At 45.7% G+C, this 18,493-nt stretch overlaps 2 protein-coding genes across 2 annotated transcripts; both read right to left on the bottom strand.

Annotated features, from left to right (window-relative positions):
- Positions 1 to 2,029: 2,029 nt before the first annotated feature.
- LOC144138265 (uncharacterized) lies at positions 2,030 to 10,365 on the bottom strand. Its single transcript, XM_077670452.1, has 7 exons — positions 10,160 to 10,365; positions 6,540 to 6,683; positions 6,132 to 6,230; positions 5,875 to 6,046; positions 5,634 to 5,782; positions 5,284 to 5,472; positions 2,030 to 4,166 (listed from the first exon to the last, which is right to left on the bottom strand). The coding sequence occupies exons 1-6, from the start codon at positions 10,317 to 10,319 to the stop codon at positions 5,303 to 5,305; spliced, it is 894 nt and encodes a 297-aa protein (XP_077526578.1). The 5' UTR covers positions 10,320 to 10,365; the 3' UTR covers positions 2,030 to 4,166; positions 5,284 to 5,302.
- A 19-nt stretch (positions 10,366 to 10,384) lies between these two features.
- On the bottom strand, positions 10,385 to 16,158 carry LOC144139691 (uncharacterized). The gene is made up of 6 exons (XM_077671979.1): positions 15,518 to 16,158; positions 14,887 to 15,015; positions 13,403 to 13,510; positions 13,185 to 13,260; positions 11,101 to 11,377; positions 10,385 to 11,045 (listed from the first exon to the last, which is right to left on the bottom strand). Exons 1-6 carry the CDS (start codon positions 15,782 to 15,784, stop codon positions 10,385 to 10,387), a joined length of 1,518 nt encoding a protein of 505 aa, XP_077528105.1. The 5' UTR covers positions 15,785 to 16,158.
- Between the last annotated feature and the right edge of the window lie 2,335 nt (positions 16,159 to 18,493).

Genomic DNA, 18,493 nt, shown 5'->3' with positions numbered 1-18,493 from the left:
TCACTCCAAACACCTTAATCCGAAACGGTTTTGCTGATAGCGCCCTAGAACTTTTTAAATCTGAATTTTTAGATCTACGAACCGTATGTGTCCCGTCGAAAAATTGTGCTGGCAACCATGGCACCCAGTAGCACGGCAACATACGTTTGTCGGTATGCGAAATATAAAGTGGTATTTAAAAACTTGCGCACAGATAAAAAAATTATGAATTGAGGGCTTTTTTATTTCTTTACGTGCTTTTTAATCATGCACTGCAACTTTTTTTTTTTTTCGTTATAAGTCAGCCACGACGCCGACAGCCAAGCCAAGTTTCCGAAACCGAAACAGAGCTGTTCGTTACACGTGATTAAAGTTTTGCGCCGCTTAGCCGCTCTTCCAAATGGCATCGCTGCACAACTTGAGTGAACGCGAAAAAAGGATGCTGGAAATTATGCAACAACAAAAATTGGACCCGTATGCGATGGGCCCCGAGAAACAGGTATCATCAGACGAAAGTGACAGCGAGCCTGATTTTGACGACGGACCGCCGTCGCCAGATCCTGCGCGTCTTCAAAATACCGACTGGTAAGCATATGCAGGCCATAATGTTTTCATAATACATGTATATCACATGCTTGACGTTATCAATTAAACTACAGGTGCAGCTGCAAGAACTGCGTGGTAATGACGTATGCATACGAGTGCATTTGCTGCCGAGAATTACCGCAAATTTGTACGGAGACGTGCGTGACCTACGATCCGTACTATGCCATACTCTGCCTCGACCCGGTAGTCCTGCGAGTGGCCTACGTCGACGTCCGTCTGAACGGTGAAGACTATGGCGTCGAGGACGAACACAGGTCTGTACAATTTCAGAGTGATCCTGCAACTCAGAGAACAGGCATTCTTACACTGCTTTTGTTTCAGGAAGTATAGGCACACTGCCTACAGGCAGTTCACGAGGTGGATCTGGGGATACCTCGGCGTCGGCATCCGAAAAGTTATTCCCTCCTGCGCGGTCCATCGAATTAGGGAAACGTTTCCCTCTGAAAACTATCAAGGTTTTCAATACCCGCCGCTAGTGTAGCTCCGTAGAGCAGCTCTGAAAAGCAGTTCTGGCCAGCTCTGTAGAGCAGCCTTTAGCCGTGAATCTTTTCCAGCGCCTCTAAAATAAATGTTCTCGATTGGAGAAAAAAAAAAAAACTTTTCAAATGTGATCTGCCAGCATGAAATATGCCTGAAAATAAGATACTACAGAAACTGAATTCCTACACTAATTGGCAACTGCTCAGAACTTTTGAAATCCTACACTAATGGGCAACTGCTCAGAACTTTCGTAAACATGTTCACAGAAACACCATAGGAGACTTTTATTAGAATGAGAAGAGAACGTCTCGGCATACAAAAAACATGAAACAAGGTGCGGAGGCGAGTTTTCCAATGGCCAGTAACAAGAACACAAGATGTTCACACAAACACCATAGGAGACTTTTATTAGAATGAGAAGAGAACGTCTCGGCATACAAAAAACATGAAACAAGGAGCGGAGGCGAATTTTCCAACGGCCAGTAACAAGAACACAAAATCGAGCAGCAAGAGCAAACTTTCGGTTCTTGGGTCCACAGAGTCGCATTATTATTCGCTAACAGTGTCCCATAACCACCACATAGGGCGACATTACACTGTTTGAACTTATCAATATGTACATCAAACGGGGAGTAAATAGACCTAGAAAGAAACGTCCATCAGGTTGCCACATCACATTTCCCTCATTTTCATGGCTTAGCACAGGTGCAGTTTTAGCTTTCTGCATTTCAGCTTCCCTTATAGTAGCACACGCACAAAAATTTTCACCTCAGAGCATTGGAAGGAAGCAGCCGCACAACAGGTGAGACGGAATGCGCTGCACAGTGGCCAACAGTGTGGCTGCATGCTGTTTGAGAAATCAATGAAAAAGAAATTATTTGTCTGTCAAACTGACAAGTGTGGCCCAAAATGAATGCGACATGGATGTGTGACATGTGCGCTTAAAAATGAATTGCTGCAGTTATCCTCCCTCTGCCCCCCCCCCCCCTTTTTATTTTCCTTGTTCTTCCGGGTTTGACCAGTGTGTATATAGCTGGCGCCCCAATTCAATAAACCTAATGGGTCGATTGTAAGCGCATGTGTTTGTCTTCTCGTTCCGTCCCATCTTTTCTGCTGTCACCTTCTTGTGAAGTTATGTATTAACCAGATCAAGCTGCCACTCTTATTAAGGCTCCTTTGAGCATTTGACTGGCAAGAGAGGATAAAAGCACACAATACAACATGGAACACCACATGTGCACTCCTATACTCGGTGACAACTTAAGAACGGCACCGGTAGTTGCCGCTGTGCCTTATGACCGTAGCCGGATGTTTCTCCGCGCGGCGCAAGTAGGGCGTTACTGGGAATATTTTGAACATGGCGTGAGCCGTTCCCGTAATTTTTTGGACTCAATATGCATATAAACGACTCCAGTGACGAGAAACAAACTGCGTGAGACAAGGCAGACGATATTACGCATTCATAGCAAACCCCTTTCAAAACGCGCGCGCACTGACTTCACGGGTCCGGCGCATTGGCGGAGTGATCCACTACATGAGGTGGTGCCGTTCTTGAGTTGTAACCGAGTATACCAAATGCTATTAAGGCCATTCCCATTTGCAATAAGGAATGAATGTCAAGCAATCTTGCAAGAAACCAAGGAAAAAAAAAGCAGGCCACAACATAAACGCAACATGTCAAAATGAAAAGGTCTCAGCTTCTGAAAAGCACCACTGATGCCACTGTGACACATGCATCACCCTTCTTATTGAAAACTATGCTTGTGCTTTTTTGTTTGTCGCGTTCAAGCTCAACTCTTTAGTCGCGGCTTATAAAGAGGTGCATTTACGTAATAAAAAACTGTCGATGGAAGCCCATTTACCGCCTCCTCACGAATATTCTGTGCTTTAATGTATGTTTTACCAACATGTGTGAGTATACACAAACCAGACCACAGGCAAGTAGCTTCAAAGCATATGACTACTTTAGTGTATTTGCTGTTCTAATCCTTTCATGTTCTTTGAAAAAAAAATAATTTTGGTATGCACTACTAATACAAACAAGTACTGAACCTTTACAAAAAAAAAAGCCATTCCACTCTGAAAAAGTGGATGACCAGCGAAGCTGAGGTAACGCAGAATTTTGAACAAAGATATGAATTCTTAACGGACATCATACCGTGACCAGCCATTCCACAACACCATTCAATCTTGGTAGATGGTCTAAAATTGGGGGGGTAGCTGTATCCGTTCTTGGTGGAGAATTGAAGCGTAGCAACAGGCTAAGCACAACCCGCACACTTAGAAATCTGCAACGTACACACTAAACGCAGCCTCTGCATTACAACACAAAGGATATGAAATTCAAAATGGGAAATGGTGACCTGCCAAGCAAGAGCAAGTGCAGTGCCAAATGAATACAAGCAAACATACAAGCAAATGAACAAACACGCACACAATTGCCTCGCACCTCAAAAAAACAAATGTAGACACACAGACACCTAGTGCTTCTTTTTGCCAAATCGTTTCAACTTTTGGCCAGCAGGATGAATTGAGGGACAGATATACAGGCCAAAGTTTTTTCACCTAAGTAGCTGCCCAAAAACTATTTAAAAATGGAACAGGGAGCAGGAAATAGAATGGGACGGCACGCCGTCCAGTCTAATTAATTCCTTTCTGCTCTCATTGCTCAAGTCACAGTCGAGGCACGAGCAAACTCGGTCACACAGATGTCTTGAAACATCTCGACCTGGAATGGGCCATTGTTTCATACCTTCCTCAGCAACACCAATACGAGCTGCACAAACACACACCCTGACGAAAATGAAACAATATCTGCAAGTCGTAATGGCGGAAAAGTTTTCCCGCACCCTCTACCACCTAGATCGCTGCAATCGGTTGCCCTTGGATTAGGGGTCAAAATCCTTAGCAGTAAACATGAAAACATGCAACAATGGGCGTCTCAACCACCGGTGTCTCAGCCTCCTGCTTTGGGTTCGCTGCCAGATGGAAGAGTATCACGGGCCGCACGGGGTAGCTTGCCAAGAAGGTGAGATCCTCAGCCTGTAAATCAGCTGTTTTCATGTGTGACCAGACTGCGATGTCCCTTGCAGCACCTCACCCTGCAAAGGGGGGCAGAGGTGAAAGTGTACCAAATGTTAACTTTCTTGAATTAACTTTCGCTAAGGTCGTTTTCTTGCTTGAAGTCGAACGGTCGAATAATAGCTTCCGTACAATTTATAGGAGAAGGCAAAAACAAACTGTTTAATTATTGTCTTGGGGTAGTAAAAACTGACAAATGCGACTGGGTGGCGCCGTTCTTTTTTCGCTCACATGCGCTTTCTCGCGATCCGCTCAGGTCTCTCACCACACACGCACACTCGCTGACACTCAACGCTCGACTGGCTGGGCACAGTCCGTCTCGCGCCCCGGTGCCAGAACACTCCTGTGTTTATGACCTACGGAGCGGCGCTCCGTAGGTCATAAACACAGCACACGGGACGGCGAGCAACGAGGTGACCGTGGGAGCACGTTTACCAGCTCCACGTAAGGGGAAACAGAGGTCTGAAAATATAAACAGAGCACTGACACTAAAATAAAATACACAAGAAAACGACCTTAGCGAAAGTTAATTCAAGAAAGTTACCACAATGTAACAAGCAGAAACACACGTGCATCAACATTGACTGGTGACATCAGGGTCGGTATTCTGCGTGGTGTTCGTTTCGAAAATATTGCCGCGACTTTATTATTGCAGGCGCAATCCCTGACCGGCTAACGGGGCTGTTCCTTGTTATGGGTATGCGCCCACTGGTGAGCAGAGGAGGAAGAAGTAGTCCGAGCTCGCTTGTTCTAGCTGTGGCATCGCCAGTGCTTGCCGGCACAAGTTCGCCATTTTAATAAACGTCTTTTACTCTCCTTACTGGAGTTCATAGCTACAATATCCATTTTGTGTCCATTTCGTCTGGACGCAGTTGCATTTGTGAGGCCTCTGACCAGTGAGAGTGCTGCATCACATTCGGACGTCTGCATTAGGCAATTAAGGCTCACTTAAAACACACACTTCGAAACGGGCATGAACTGGACAAAACTGGGAATTCTGCCCCTGATGTATGTTACAGAGAGCACAAAATAAACACAATCATTTTCCTGGTTCTTGACTAAGCGTGTGCCTTGATAAGGAACATATCCAAGCTCTGAAAGTGTCCCTGAGACAATGGAAGGACTTGGAATACTCACATAACAAGCGTCCAAGGTGCTACTTCTTGAACCGCAGCATTCGCTTGGCCTTCAAAACATCTATGTGGAGGCGAGGGTATGCAGCAGACATGGGTGCTGGTTGGGGTGACACCTTCCGCAGCTTCATGAAGCAGTAACTGTGCAGGGCACACTCTTCCATGCTGGCTACAAGCAGTTTCTGGACATATTCTGAAACGTCCAAGCACAGGAACATGATACACAGTTTACGGCTACTCTACACCACAAGCAACACCATGGCCAGTATTTTCAAATAGATCGTTAGCAACTGGTTGCTTCTGATTCTAGAACACAAGGAATTGCAGAAAGGAAAATACACCAAACCAGCTTACCGTGTGTTGCTTTGGTCTTTACAGGGCACAGCACTTCCCGCCCTTTGCATGATTTCGGCAACTTCCTGTGAAATTGGGGGTTGCCACTTGCATCCGTGGCCTGGTCTCGGACGACATTCTCGTTGTGGTGGAGGATGGCAAGCTGTGTCCTGCAACAATGATGTGAATGAAAACAGACTGCACGTTGCAGCACAAACTGAGAGAGCAGCTTTACAAAGATAAACTGTTAACACCACTGCACCTGGCACGCATGACACTTGGTGTGTATGCAGTTGACTTGGGAGCAAACTGATTTATCAGAGAGTGGAAGGACTCTAGGCATGACGTCTGTGATGCTGTTGACAGCTGTTCAATGTCCTTCAGCAGCCGTGGGTTCAGGACAATGCTCACCAGCTTTTGGTAGGCAGGTGTCCCTGTGAGAATAAAAGTACACCATTAAAAAGCAGTCTCCCTTGGCCAAGCATTGTTAGCATAAGAAGTAAGTAAATGTATTCGCACCGGGATCCAGCCACTCGTGGGGAGGGAGCTCATCATGCAGGCATCTGTGAAAGGGCCCTTCATGCCCATCGTGCACATTTATTATGTGCCTTGTCAGGCCTGCAGGTATGAACATACATTGCACACATGTAACAAAACGGTAAACAAATATGACACCTCTTCCTCAAAAGTAGCGTCACCCGTTTCCCTCAACGAATTCCCTTACAGCTAGCATTGCAGAAACTACTGTGCCTGCATGCTGCACTTAGTAAAAACGGTTTCATAAGTCTTTATGCGATTTCGAAAATTACAAAAAGTTGTAAAAAGTTAGTTCTGGGTTTATCAGCATAACTGCAAGTGGGTTACACCATTAGGTGGCCATAATGCTCAATGTATGGTATCTGCTATTTTGTGTAGCTTGCTACTTACTTTTCCAGATGCTCAAACGCATAGTCACGTCGCCTTCTGAGAGTGCAACACAGAAGTAAAGGTGGTTGCAAATGTTCCGGATCCAACCACGCAGGGACGAGCACTCCTTTCTTTTCGAAGCAGCGTCCAGCTTTTTTTGGAGTCCTAATGGTTCAAAGAAAGCGCAAATTAGTTTTGGAAACGTTCCAGAGCAAAAGCTCGTGGACAACCAGACAGGTAAAAGAGAAGACTAGCTAAGCCACAGTCTGTGAAATTGACAAATGCTTACAGTACGTAATACTAAATAGGTAGGGCAGGCTTTCGCGTTCACCTGCATTTGCACCACCAGGTAAAACATTGCAATGACATCAACACTGAGAAAAAGCGTACTGCCTGCTATGAGGCATACTATTTTATAGTAGTTGGAAAAATGCAGATTTTCGCTTTTCAAAAACTTGGGCTGGACAACACTTCCCACATACATTAATTTTACATTTACATGTTCTTGCTGCCTCAGTGTTTCAACAGTTAGGGAAGCTCCACCAATCGCACTTCAGTGTTCTTAATTGGTGATGTCATCATTCATAATGTGATAAAGTGTATGGAGCAGCAATACCTGTTTTCATGCTTGCAGAATTTTCTGTAATAATAAGCAACTGCTGCTACTGTCAGTGGTATGTTTGTACTCAAGGCACTATAATCGAGTAATACACACACACACATCACCTCTCTCCACCACCTTAAACCTTTTGCTGGAACACCTCAAAATATTTAACACATCTTTAATAACTAGACAGCTTGGCTGAGGAATAGGGTATTTTAAATTTAAGAACTGCCACATGAAGGTGAGCGGGTTCAAAAGGGCTGTCCCCATCCCAAAAGTTTCATGATGGGTGAAGGGGGGGGGAACAAAACGCAAGAACAATATCAAATGGCACAAGCGATGTCAGCTGAGCGAAGACGCCTAGCTTGCTACGTCAGATGAACACAATGACGATGATAAAGTTGCTGATGACGTGCACATGTTTTCAGTTATTGACAAGGTCTGTTCAAGAAATATTTTGTATGTCACCATAAGGATGGACAAAGCCACAAACATCTCCTGTTGTGAAATAAATGTTACTAATAATTATTGTTTTGTCGTGAGCTACGCACGAACGCAGCAGTGGTTCGCTAATGGGGTCCACGGAACCCAGGGGGTCTGCAAGAACATTTCGGAGGTCTGCGAGGCCCTCCCAAATTCTTCCACTCTTTCCCCTCCCCCACCCCCGTTCTTTTCTCCTTTTTGCCAAACCTTGATTGCAACAAAAATATGAGGCTTCGCTGCATGGCTTTTGTGTTTAATTGTTTCAATTTCTTTGCATAGGAGATGTTTTAAGGTTGGCTTTTTTCCACAGCATGCTAGCTATGCGGAAAAGCCAGACGTACAAAAGGCAGCATAGAGGTGTTCAGGCTGCAGTAATCCCTCGTTAACTCGAAGTAGTAAAAACCGGGAAACATTTCGAGATAAGAGATATTTCGAGTTAAGCAAAACGCCGAAAATGTTTGCCCAGGTCACTGTAAAAGAAAAGCCAGTGCTGCCAGGAAAAGCTCCACTGCACGAGAGAGCTACCGTAGTAAAGGCACAAAAATTCGCAGGGAAAAAAAATTCCATGATTAACCCGACTTTTCTCTCCAATGTCAGAGATTTGCACTGCTTTGGGCGGGATATCTTGGTCGATATTTGGAAGCGTCCGTTGCACAGACCACTCACTACTCAGCAAAACTGAACTCAAGACGCGTCGCGCGCAGATCGCAGGGAAAACAAAGAATACCAGCTCGCACATGCAAGGGCTATGTTGCGTACTGACAGGTGCACGCTGCACACGCCGCCCCACCGCGCATAAGTCGCGCACAGGTGCGCACATGTGATCACTCCCACAGTTGCTTGACAAGGCGGATAGGAAACGGCTGTGTCTGCAGGAATTTCAAATTCGCCCTTCACGACCGCGTTCGGCATTATAGTAAGAGCTAAGCGTTCGCACGGAGCCCTCGTTTCCTGTTGGGAGTGGACTTTGCCTTCTGCCCTCCAGGTCAAGATTTCGAGATATCCGCTGTCCCCTCCGAAAAACGTTTCGAGATAAGAGGGGGCAAATACATAGCACCTATGGGAGGTTAATGCACGGCGAAAAGAAGTTTCGACTTAACCGATATTACGAAATATGCGAGTTCGAGTCAACGAGGGTTTACTGTGCTTTCAGCAGCAACAGCAAATCGTGGTACAATATAAGTAGGGTTCTGCGTTTTCGAATAAATCCGATAAAATCCGAAAAACACTCGCCGGTAAAAATTTTGCGAATTCGGATTTATCTGAAAAACTCCGAATTCAGTGAAAACGAGACTACCCTTTATCTTTGCCTGGCATCCTCGAACAACTTTTCCCATTCTATTTTCATGTTTCCACTTTTGTTCGTTCCATTGACATTGCGCACTGGATTTGCTAGGTCTTCCCATATCTAGTGCGAATGTCGAAAGAGCATTCTCCATGTTTCGCGTGGTCAGTCGGAAGGAGCGTGCTGCGGTGACAGGCACTAACATTGGAAAATATGCCTGAATATACTACAAGTTGTAAATGGATGTCACCACGAATGTTGCAAATATTGACTCTGCAATAAAAATGTCTCTACTGTTTGATTTCTTTCATTGTTGTACATGGCACTTCTTAAAGATCAATACTCTACTACCGTAATAATCCGAAAAACTCCAAATTCTGTGTACTCTGAAAGGACCCTCCGAAAAACTCCGAATTTGCAAAAATAAATAAACTTTGAAAACGCAGAACCCTAAATATAAGACACATATAAAAGTCATAAAGGTGCGAATTGAATAAGAATAAGGACCACTACAGCTGCAGCTGCTGAGTGTTTCACGTTATGACACGAATCAACAATATTTTCTGCGGGTTCCCCCATCACACTTGCTAGTGCAAAAGAAGCCCCCCCCACACTCATGGTTCAGATACACTGCACTAAGTTTAAAGGCCTTGAGTTGTGCTCTTACTGTGATAATCAACTATCTTGCAATGGCCCTGAAAAAAAAAAAACAATCTGATGGTCATTTGAAGTAAGCTCATTGCATTTCAAAGCTTTAAATTAATTGAGTCTTTGTATAGTAAGTTTTTTCGTTTAGTTTTTCTTTTTTTGCTTATTTTCCCTTTATGTTCTACTTCTCTCTCCCCCTCCTCTTCCCTGGCTGGATATGATTTTGTATGTTACCACTGTGTATAAGCATTGAAGAGGTTGGGTGAATGTCTAGGAAGACAAGCATTTGTATATGTCCGGTTGCAAATGATTGGAATTTATTGATTGATTGATTTGATTGATTGTAGGGTTTAACGCGCCGACGCAACGCAGGCGATGAGGCGCGCCGTAGTGGAGGGCTCTGGATTAATTTTGACCACCTGGGGATCTTTAACGTGCGCCGAAATCTCGTACACACGGGCGTTTTTGCTTTTCACCTCCATCAGAAAAGCGGCCGCGGCGGCCGGGAATCGAACCCACGACCTCGTGCTCAGCAGCGAAATGGTTGGAATTGCTGGCTGAGTGCTTGAGTGCGAGGCCTGCAGAAAAAGGAGCCAGATGAAATCGTATTGGTCAACCAACCCTTCGCGACATGCCAGCTATCAAGCTCGTGCTCCACTTCAGGCTCATGGTCCCGCAGATGCTTCCTGATGCTGGGGTGCCTGTCAGTTGTGATGGCAGCAATCTTGAGGTCAGCCCTCCGCAGGTCATCAAGTCCCTTAACAAAGCCTGCCTTCTCCATCTGGGAGCTGCTCTTCACATCTGGTGACTGCACCACAGAACACACACAAAAAAAAAAATGCCACCTTAGCGCACTGTTTGTGCCGCCTTCCACGGTGCAGGCAGGCTCATGAAAGAAAAAACAAAGCTCATTCTTGCCTCTCCAACTTGCACCTGAATGGAATGGACCACCTTTGATGTTTTGGCATCCACAAAATTGTATGTGAGGTATTTCGCCGAGTGACCAGGGGAGTCGCACCTTCCATCCCCAAGCAGGCGAAGCTCCTGTCCTTTTAGGGTGACAAAAAGGTCTGCCTGTTCTGCCTTCCAGGCCTGTAAAATGACAAATCCCATACAATTCCAGTTCTTTAAAGGCACCTCTCTGTGTCTTACCTTCTTTATGGCTGGTACAAGACAGCCCTTCTGGTAAACCATATAGCATGTCTTAGATGGCACACTAATGTTTACCGACGCCAGCAGACGCAGCACCTTGGTGGGACTTGCCCCACCGAACATTATTGCCGCACACAGCAGAATGTTGCCAGCAGCCATTCCATTCACCAGTGGCTGGCTGTACCACACTTTGTAGTGGTCACCGCATTCAGCGGTGATTTTCAGAAGTGTGCCCTGGACATGCGTGGTGACCTTGCACCGTTGACTGCACTCCGCACACCTCTCAAACAACTTGAGCAGAGCACTCTCAAAGACGATAAATTTCCGCTCAGCATGGGGCAGCTCAGTGGTGTCCCTGCAAAAAGCACATTGAGTTGGGGCATGCTGCACAGTCTAGGCACTTAACATACTCCTGCATGCTGTTGTCAGGTGATGGCCTGAAGCTCGTGTCCTCGCGGTCCTCTGCAGCACTTTCGCAAAAAGAGGCAGATGATGTCGACACATCCAGCTGCTTGTACCTTTTGTGTGCTGGCGTTGAGGCAATTAAGGGTGCAAAGTCGGGGGGAAGGGGCTCAGCTTTGCTGCCATGGCAAGCGCATTTGCAGCATTTCTGTTGCTCGATACTGCTGTCGGTCTGCACGGCAATGCTCCTACGGTCGACCTGAAGCAGCCGATTAGCCTGTGTACCTAGAGGAACCAAAGCATGCATTTGAGTTTCCAATCTTGGCAACATTTGTTGTTTTTTTTTGTATCTTCAACTCTCTTTGCAATGCTGTTTTTTTTTTGGAATTGCGATTTTGGGAGTTGTAGTAGTACACTAATTTTTGGGTGACCCGACTAATCGCGCTAGGCTTCGATGCATGTCAGTGAAAACGTACAGTTGGCAAAACGCTTGTCTATAACGGGCGAGCGGTGTGCTCCGGACTGCGCGGGAGACATCTAGTGATAACGCCTGGTTTGAGACCGGTAGAATGTGAGCATGCGTGACCCGCATCAGCGTGATGGCTATTTCCCTCCTCGCTGTGCCCGCCGCCTTGGCTTCCGTACCCTCTTTTGCCGTGAGAAGCGCTGCCTGCTCTTCCGGGCCGGAAAACAAAAGTGGAGACTACCGATTGTTAGTACAGCGTTGGCTGCGTTTATTACGTGCGACACCGCTTAATTTTCGCAGCGCACTACGGAATTTAGACAGGAGTTGTTTTTTCTCTGTATACGAGAAAACTAACAACAATTGCCAAAAACGCATCGCTGCCGGCATTCTGGAGTGACTAGGTATCAGTCCGTGAACGCTTGCACAGTGCATTAAGTATTGTGGCGTTAGCCCGTCAACAGTGACGTGGAAAGCCAAGCTCAGACACCGGATTGTGGTGCATGCGATACTCATGCAGCGAATTGGCGGAACGATGATGCAGTGAACAGCTGTCCGCCAAAGCTAATGCAGAAGAGCACGCTAGCGTGAGTGATCTCCCCTTTCGTTCCCCAGCCCGGCAGCACAGGCATGCAGCGCTTCTCACGGCGAAAGAAGGTGTGGAAGCCAAGGCGACGGGCACAGCGAGGAGGTACACAGCCATCACGCTGATACGGGCCGCGCATGCTCACATTCTACCTATCTCAAACCAGGCGTTATCACTAGGTGTCTCCCATGCACTCAGGAGCACGCTGCTTGAGTGTTATAGACAAGCCTTTTGCCGACTGTACAAATTCATGTGTACTGCCTATGGCTCTGGCACACAAGATAAGAGCAAGACATTGCTTTAGCCACAACTTTATCTTGATTCGCAAGGTGAAATCTACAAGTTCAGCATAAAAAAATTGGCTTCAATCCACGCGGTGAAGGTCCGGCATGTGAGCTTAGTGATTCCCATTTAATACCAATTTAAACTAGTTAGTTTAGTAAGTTTGAGAATTGTGAGAAAGCTGAGGGAACTTTTATAACCGCCATTTATCAGAACCAGTTCTTACTTTCACCTGTTGTAACACACAACCGCATTGGTATTCACCAATTTAGAAAACAGAGTCCCATTCGGGGCAATCAGTGTGCAAAAAGTAGCGTTTCTCTACCGCTTTGCAAACCAATCCGTAATGTATGTTTGCCGCACAACCACTTGATTCCGTCGGGTGCGGGTTACCCTGGAGGTGCTGTCAAACAAGTTAAGCCGTGTAATGGACACAAAGCTCCACCAAAACAGGCCCACAACAACCGTTGCTAAAGCAGACGACAAAGTTGACGCCGCCACTGCCGGCAAGCAGGCACTTCCGAGCAGGGAATGCTGGGTAAATTCACTGCGCCATCTCTAGTATGCTTCGTGAGTGAACACCCCCCCCCCCTTTCCCAGCCGCCTTTGCCGCGTTGGGAGTTTGTTGTCCCGCACGCCACAAAAGAACATTGGCTGGTAGAGCTAGCAAGCTTTGCTTTAAAAGGCACCACATCCACACCAGCATTGCATGTAAACCACAGGAAACATTTCATGCAGACATTTCAGCTTTAGTTCTTTACCTCTAGATGTGTACTGAGCACTGCTTTCCGACAGGGCATTTTGAACGGCGTAGATGTGGTCACCACATGACTCTGCCTGAAAGAAATAAAAAGGCGAATGTATAATAAGTGCATCCACCTGGGCATGTGATACCTGAGTCCCCACTCTCGCGGTCCCACACCACACTGCACTTGTGCCAGCACACAAAGAGCCATTTTAGTATTCGACCATGACGTACCAGTTCAGAGGTGTGTGCAGAGCCACTGAAGCTGTCACCGACGGCCAGGCATCTAGCAACATCGTCCAGCTCCACGACGCTACCATCAGCTGAACTGCTTGGAAAGCCCTGCATATCCAGACAATATATGAAGCCAGTCATCAAACCATGGTAAAAATGAGTGTAAGCTAAACCTGAAACAACTTCCCGAAAGCTCTAAGACACAGCAGACACTTGCCCCCCCCGTGCCACACAAACACACAAACCTCTACCACAAGAGCACGAAAACCATTTACGCGCTCTACAAACAAACATTCCCTCATCCTATCTGCCTCCACCTTTTTAAACATTATATAATTAGATGCCTTTGCAGAGAACCCGCAAGCTACCCCCATTTAACAAAACTTGTTGGGGGGCTAGTTGGTTGATGAGTCTTAAATATGTTTACCGCAAAAACCAAAGACGGTGCACAAGAAAGGAGACAGGACAAGCGCTAACTGTAACTTAATGGCCGCGAGCCAGGCGAGTCAAAGGCCTGGCTCGCAGGCCTTATATTTAAGATTCATGAACCAAACATATTTAAGAATCATAAACCAACTCGTCCCCCACAAGTTTTGTTAAATTAGCCGTCACTTTCTGAGGGCTCCTTTGTATCCGTTCCCTGCTGCTCTTGCCTGCTGCCCTGTTGCCTCAACGTGCCAGGCAAGGTTAATCGCCTTCAATCTCCAAAAAGGACTTATACCAGCTGACGTGAGTGCTCTTTTCAGTTACTGGAACCCGCCGTTTAGCCTCCTCAAACAGATGTGCAAACATTTGAAGTCGGAACTATGGCGACAAGTTCATCGATTCAAAGACCGGTTACGAGTTTTGTGCTATGCCTTTTACCCTGCCTGGCTTGCGGCAATTAAGTTACGGTTAGCGCCTGTCCTGTCTCCTTTCTTGTGTACCGTCTTTGGTTTTTGCGCTAAACATATTTAAGAAAGCTACACCATGTTGTAGGCACATGTGACAATCACCATGGATTCCCCCCAACCTACAACTTCCTACTACCTATCTTTCGGAGAGTGCCTTGGTGAACACCGGCCTGGATTACCAGCTTCGGCTGGCCTAGAGGGCTGTCAATGCCTCCCACACTCAAAGCATCTTGGACTGTGGCTGCCTCTGGCAAGCTCTAATACAAGCTCACCTCCTGGAATCATTTATTCTGTCTCTCTCTCTCTCTCTCCTCATGCATAATTTTTGCAGCCAAACAACATGCATCTCAAACCACAGCCTTTGTGAGGATTGTAGCATAAAACAGAGCAAAATTTATAATGACGGTAATAATAATGATACCAATCACTCAATCTTCAATTATTAATCAATTATTATTCACTTATTAATTATTAACGAAGTAAACAAACAGCTAAAGTGACGGAACAAAACTTTGATACGGTGGGTTATGAAGGTTGGCTCTCTGTGTTAGTACAGAATAGCAGAACTCCTGTACATCTCATGCTACCTACCAGTTTAGAGCTGTCTGCACAGTTGCTAAGGCTGGAACTGATGACGAAATTGGCTACGACGTCGTCCACCCACACGTCGTCGTCTGTCGTCTCCAGAAGGGTGCCATCGCCTACGCTGCTGGGTAGCTCCTGCACATCCAGGAAAGTTATGAACCTTTATGAAATGAAGTGAACGTATGAAGTGATCCCTTATCTGCAAGTTATCAGGTGCTGCAGAAAAGCCATTAAAAATAAATGAAACCAACCGGCACATGTAATTCGCTTTGCATAGTTTAAAATTTTCGGTGCCACAAAGACTGTTGTTGCGGCTACACGAGTAAGCGTGTTTTTTTTTTTTTTTTTTTTTTTTAAGTGCGCCGCTCGTGCTTCGACCCTGTGCGCGATTCTGTCTGCCCAGAAGTTGTTTCGGAACGGAGTGCATTGCGCTAGCGAGCACTCCGTCGCGGCACGAGCTGCGCCGGGTAATCGCAAGTTCAACTAAGAAAATTGTGTTTGCATAAGTAAGTGCCACTGGCTTTTCTGCACGGTAGTTTCTATGCTGCGCAAACTTGAATAAAAGCAGTCGTTAGCAAGTGCATTCGCTCGATGTTAAAGAAATGTTAAACATATAATAAAAACAACCTTTTCTTACCTTGTCAAGGGTCCGGAAAAGGCAAACAGACGGCACAGCATCGCCCTTCAGTCTTTTCCTAGTCCGCTCGCTTCTCTCCGGACAGTAGTAGTCCGAGGCGCGAAAATGAGCAGAGCAGACGCGTTCGTAAGGCGACAATTGGTAGCCCAGAGCCGCTTCCCACTGCCTTTTCCTGTTTATGTCGACTGGCAAGATGTGGAACGACACGTCTGAGTTGCGCTTGTAATAATTCGAGCAACTCGTCACTGCACAGCGAGAGGAAGGCATGCTTATGCAACGAAGACGTCAAGAGAAGCAGACAATCAAGCCACCATATTGCGCCAGTGAGCCGTGGCAGCTGGCATCTGCTCACCGAAAGAAAGCGAAAGCAGCGCCGCTTAAAAATTTTTAAAAGAATGTTTAAAAATACAGATACAATTTAAACTTATACAAATGCTCCTGGTAAAAGGTTTTCAATAGTTAATAAGCGTTTCAGCAGTTTTAGTAGCGGCAAGGTTTTCAGGTCACGTGACAGGGACACATATAGTAGTGTCAAGTTTCGACGCTGCGGACCGCCACCCCGTGGATTTTGGAAAGTTTAGTGCCAAATTAAAATTATTTCCGCTAATTTGTTTCTAACTTGCTTGTGGTTACCGGGCTATATAAAACGCTGGCTGTCATATGAGCTAGAGAACATATACGCGACAAAAATCGGTTGTCTGTCCCTTTAACTAAAGCTGGGAGAAGCGCGAAAGCTAGAACTGCGTCCAATCGATCGTCAAACCTTCAAAAGACCCAAATCACGAGCGAAAAACGAATCCACGCGAGAATTTTCAGCGCACTAGGCAAACGTGTGCACGACCGATCTAAATGTATACCGATACGGGGTTTATGAGATAAGGGTATGCTTTTGTACTCTTTCTTCATGATCGATGTGTGTTTTGTCTTATCTAGAAGTGTCCCTTTTTCGCGATTTTCAAGTAGCCGTTTGGACACAATGGAAGCTCTGTTTCACGCACGCGCCGTGTGTCCGGAGTTCTTATCAGAGCTTCCGGGTCGACCAACCGGTCTATGGGAAATGCATTAGTTTTTTGACAGGACGACACCGGCCCCACTAAGAAAGCTTTCGGTTTAAAAAAGGGTGACAGCCGGTACACGCGGCTTCACATGGAATGAGTTTGACGTCGCTCGTCATGTCATTAGGCTCAACATTAAGGTAAGCACCCATTAAATCTGAACATATTCCGCCGTTTAGGTGGATTGAGCGGTGAGGATGGCAGCAACCGTGGGAAGCTCACGGCAGATTCACCATTTCTGCTTTGGCTAAGACGTCAACATGCCCGTCCATTCATCTCAAATACCGGCTTAAGGAGTATTATGGATCAAATACCCGCGCAGCGTGAATGGCCAGTGACGATGATACGCTGTAAAAGGATTTACACCCTTTCTGTTTATAACTAACACCATTACACCCTACAAAAAAAAACAGGGGAAAACATCTTTTGGAAAGGTGTAATTAGTGATAAAACACCCGTTAAAACCGTGTATTATGGTGCTTTTGTTAGGGTGTAAGCTATTTAAAACTAACACCATTACACCCTATCAAAAAACAGGGGAAAACTTCTTTTGGAAAGATGTAATTAGCGATTAAACACCCGTTAAAAGCGTGTATTATGGTGCTTTTGTTAGGGTGTAAGGTATTTAAAACTAACACCATTACACCCTATCAAAAAACAGGGGAAAACTTCTTTTGGAAAGGTGTAATTAGTGATAAACACCCGTTAAAAGCGTGTATTCTGGTGCTTTTGTTAGGGTGTAAGCTATTTAAAACTAACACCATTACACCCTATGAAAAAACAGGGGAAAACTTCTTTTGGAAAGGTGTAATTAGCGATTAAACACCCGTTAAAAGCGTGTATTATGGTGCTTTTGTTAGGGTGTAAGCTATTTAAAACTAACACCATTACACCCTATCAAAAAACAGGGGAAAACTTCTTTTGGAAAGGTGTAATTAGCGATTAAACACCCGTTAAAAGCGTGTATTATGGTGCTTTTGTTAGGGTGTAAGGTATTTAAAACTAACACCATTACACCCTATCAAAAAACAGGGGAAAACTTCTTTTGGAAAGGTGTAATTAGCGATAAACACCCGTTAAAAGCGTGTATTATGGTGCTTTTGTTAGGGTGTAAGCTATTTAAAACTAACACCATTACACCCTATCAAAAAACAGGGGAAAACATATTTTGGAAAGGTGTAATTACCTACTAAACACCCTTTAAAAGCGTGTATTCTTGTGCTTTTCTTAGGGTGTAAGGATGTCATAAACGACAAAGCACCGTACATGGCCTTCTCCTTGGTCTTTTTTTCCTAGGCTGTAAGGGTGTTTACAGTGCTTAACAGTGATTTCATTTTACAGTGTAGCTGCTATCAGAGACTCACGGCAGCTTTGCCAACTACCAGTCGCTGCGATGTCATCAAGCCCACTCGTACAAGCACCCTGCAGCATTTAATCGCGCATCAAGTCCCCCTCATACACGGCTCATAAGATGTGGTAAAGTGTCGTCGGACTTTGATTACGGCGGCAGAGACAGAGAGGAAAAACTGTGGTTGTTATCTTTCTCAAAGGAATCGGTAAAACACGAAAGGGAAATGTGGAGCGAAATCGGCAGCTGAGCATGATTTGCGGGTCGGCGGCTGTCTTGTGGGTGTGCTTGGCGAGCGGCGTCCTGCTGGCGGGTCGCTTCGGCGAAGGTGTACTGGCGTCATTTCTGTGAGGGTTATGACGTCAGTGAAATCTTGGTGTATCCCGGCATAATACACTTTCGCGTTAAAATATAAGACCCGAAAACGAACAACTTTAAACTATAACGTACTCTTTTGCACTAAAGGCTGCTTCCCCGCAAGAAGACTCTGTGTGCAGGGCTGCACCCTTTACAGGCCACTTGCTTCGTTGTACTGGCGTCACTTCCGTGCCGGATATGACATCACTGAAATGT

Source organism: Haemaphysalis longicornis, unplaced genomic scaffold (genome assembly GCF_048455015.1).
Source record: "Haemaphysalis longicornis isolate Haplotype H1 unplaced genomic scaffold, Haemaphysalis longicornis Haplotype H1 scaffold_5, whole genome shotgun sequence".
In the NCBI taxonomy this organism is placed as follows: domain Eukaryota; kingdom Metazoa; phylum Arthropoda; class Arachnida; order Ixodida; family Ixodidae; genus Haemaphysalis; species Haemaphysalis longicornis.
Note: the sequence above shows the minus strand (reverse complement) of the source record. Positions and strands in the feature narration are given on the sequence as shown.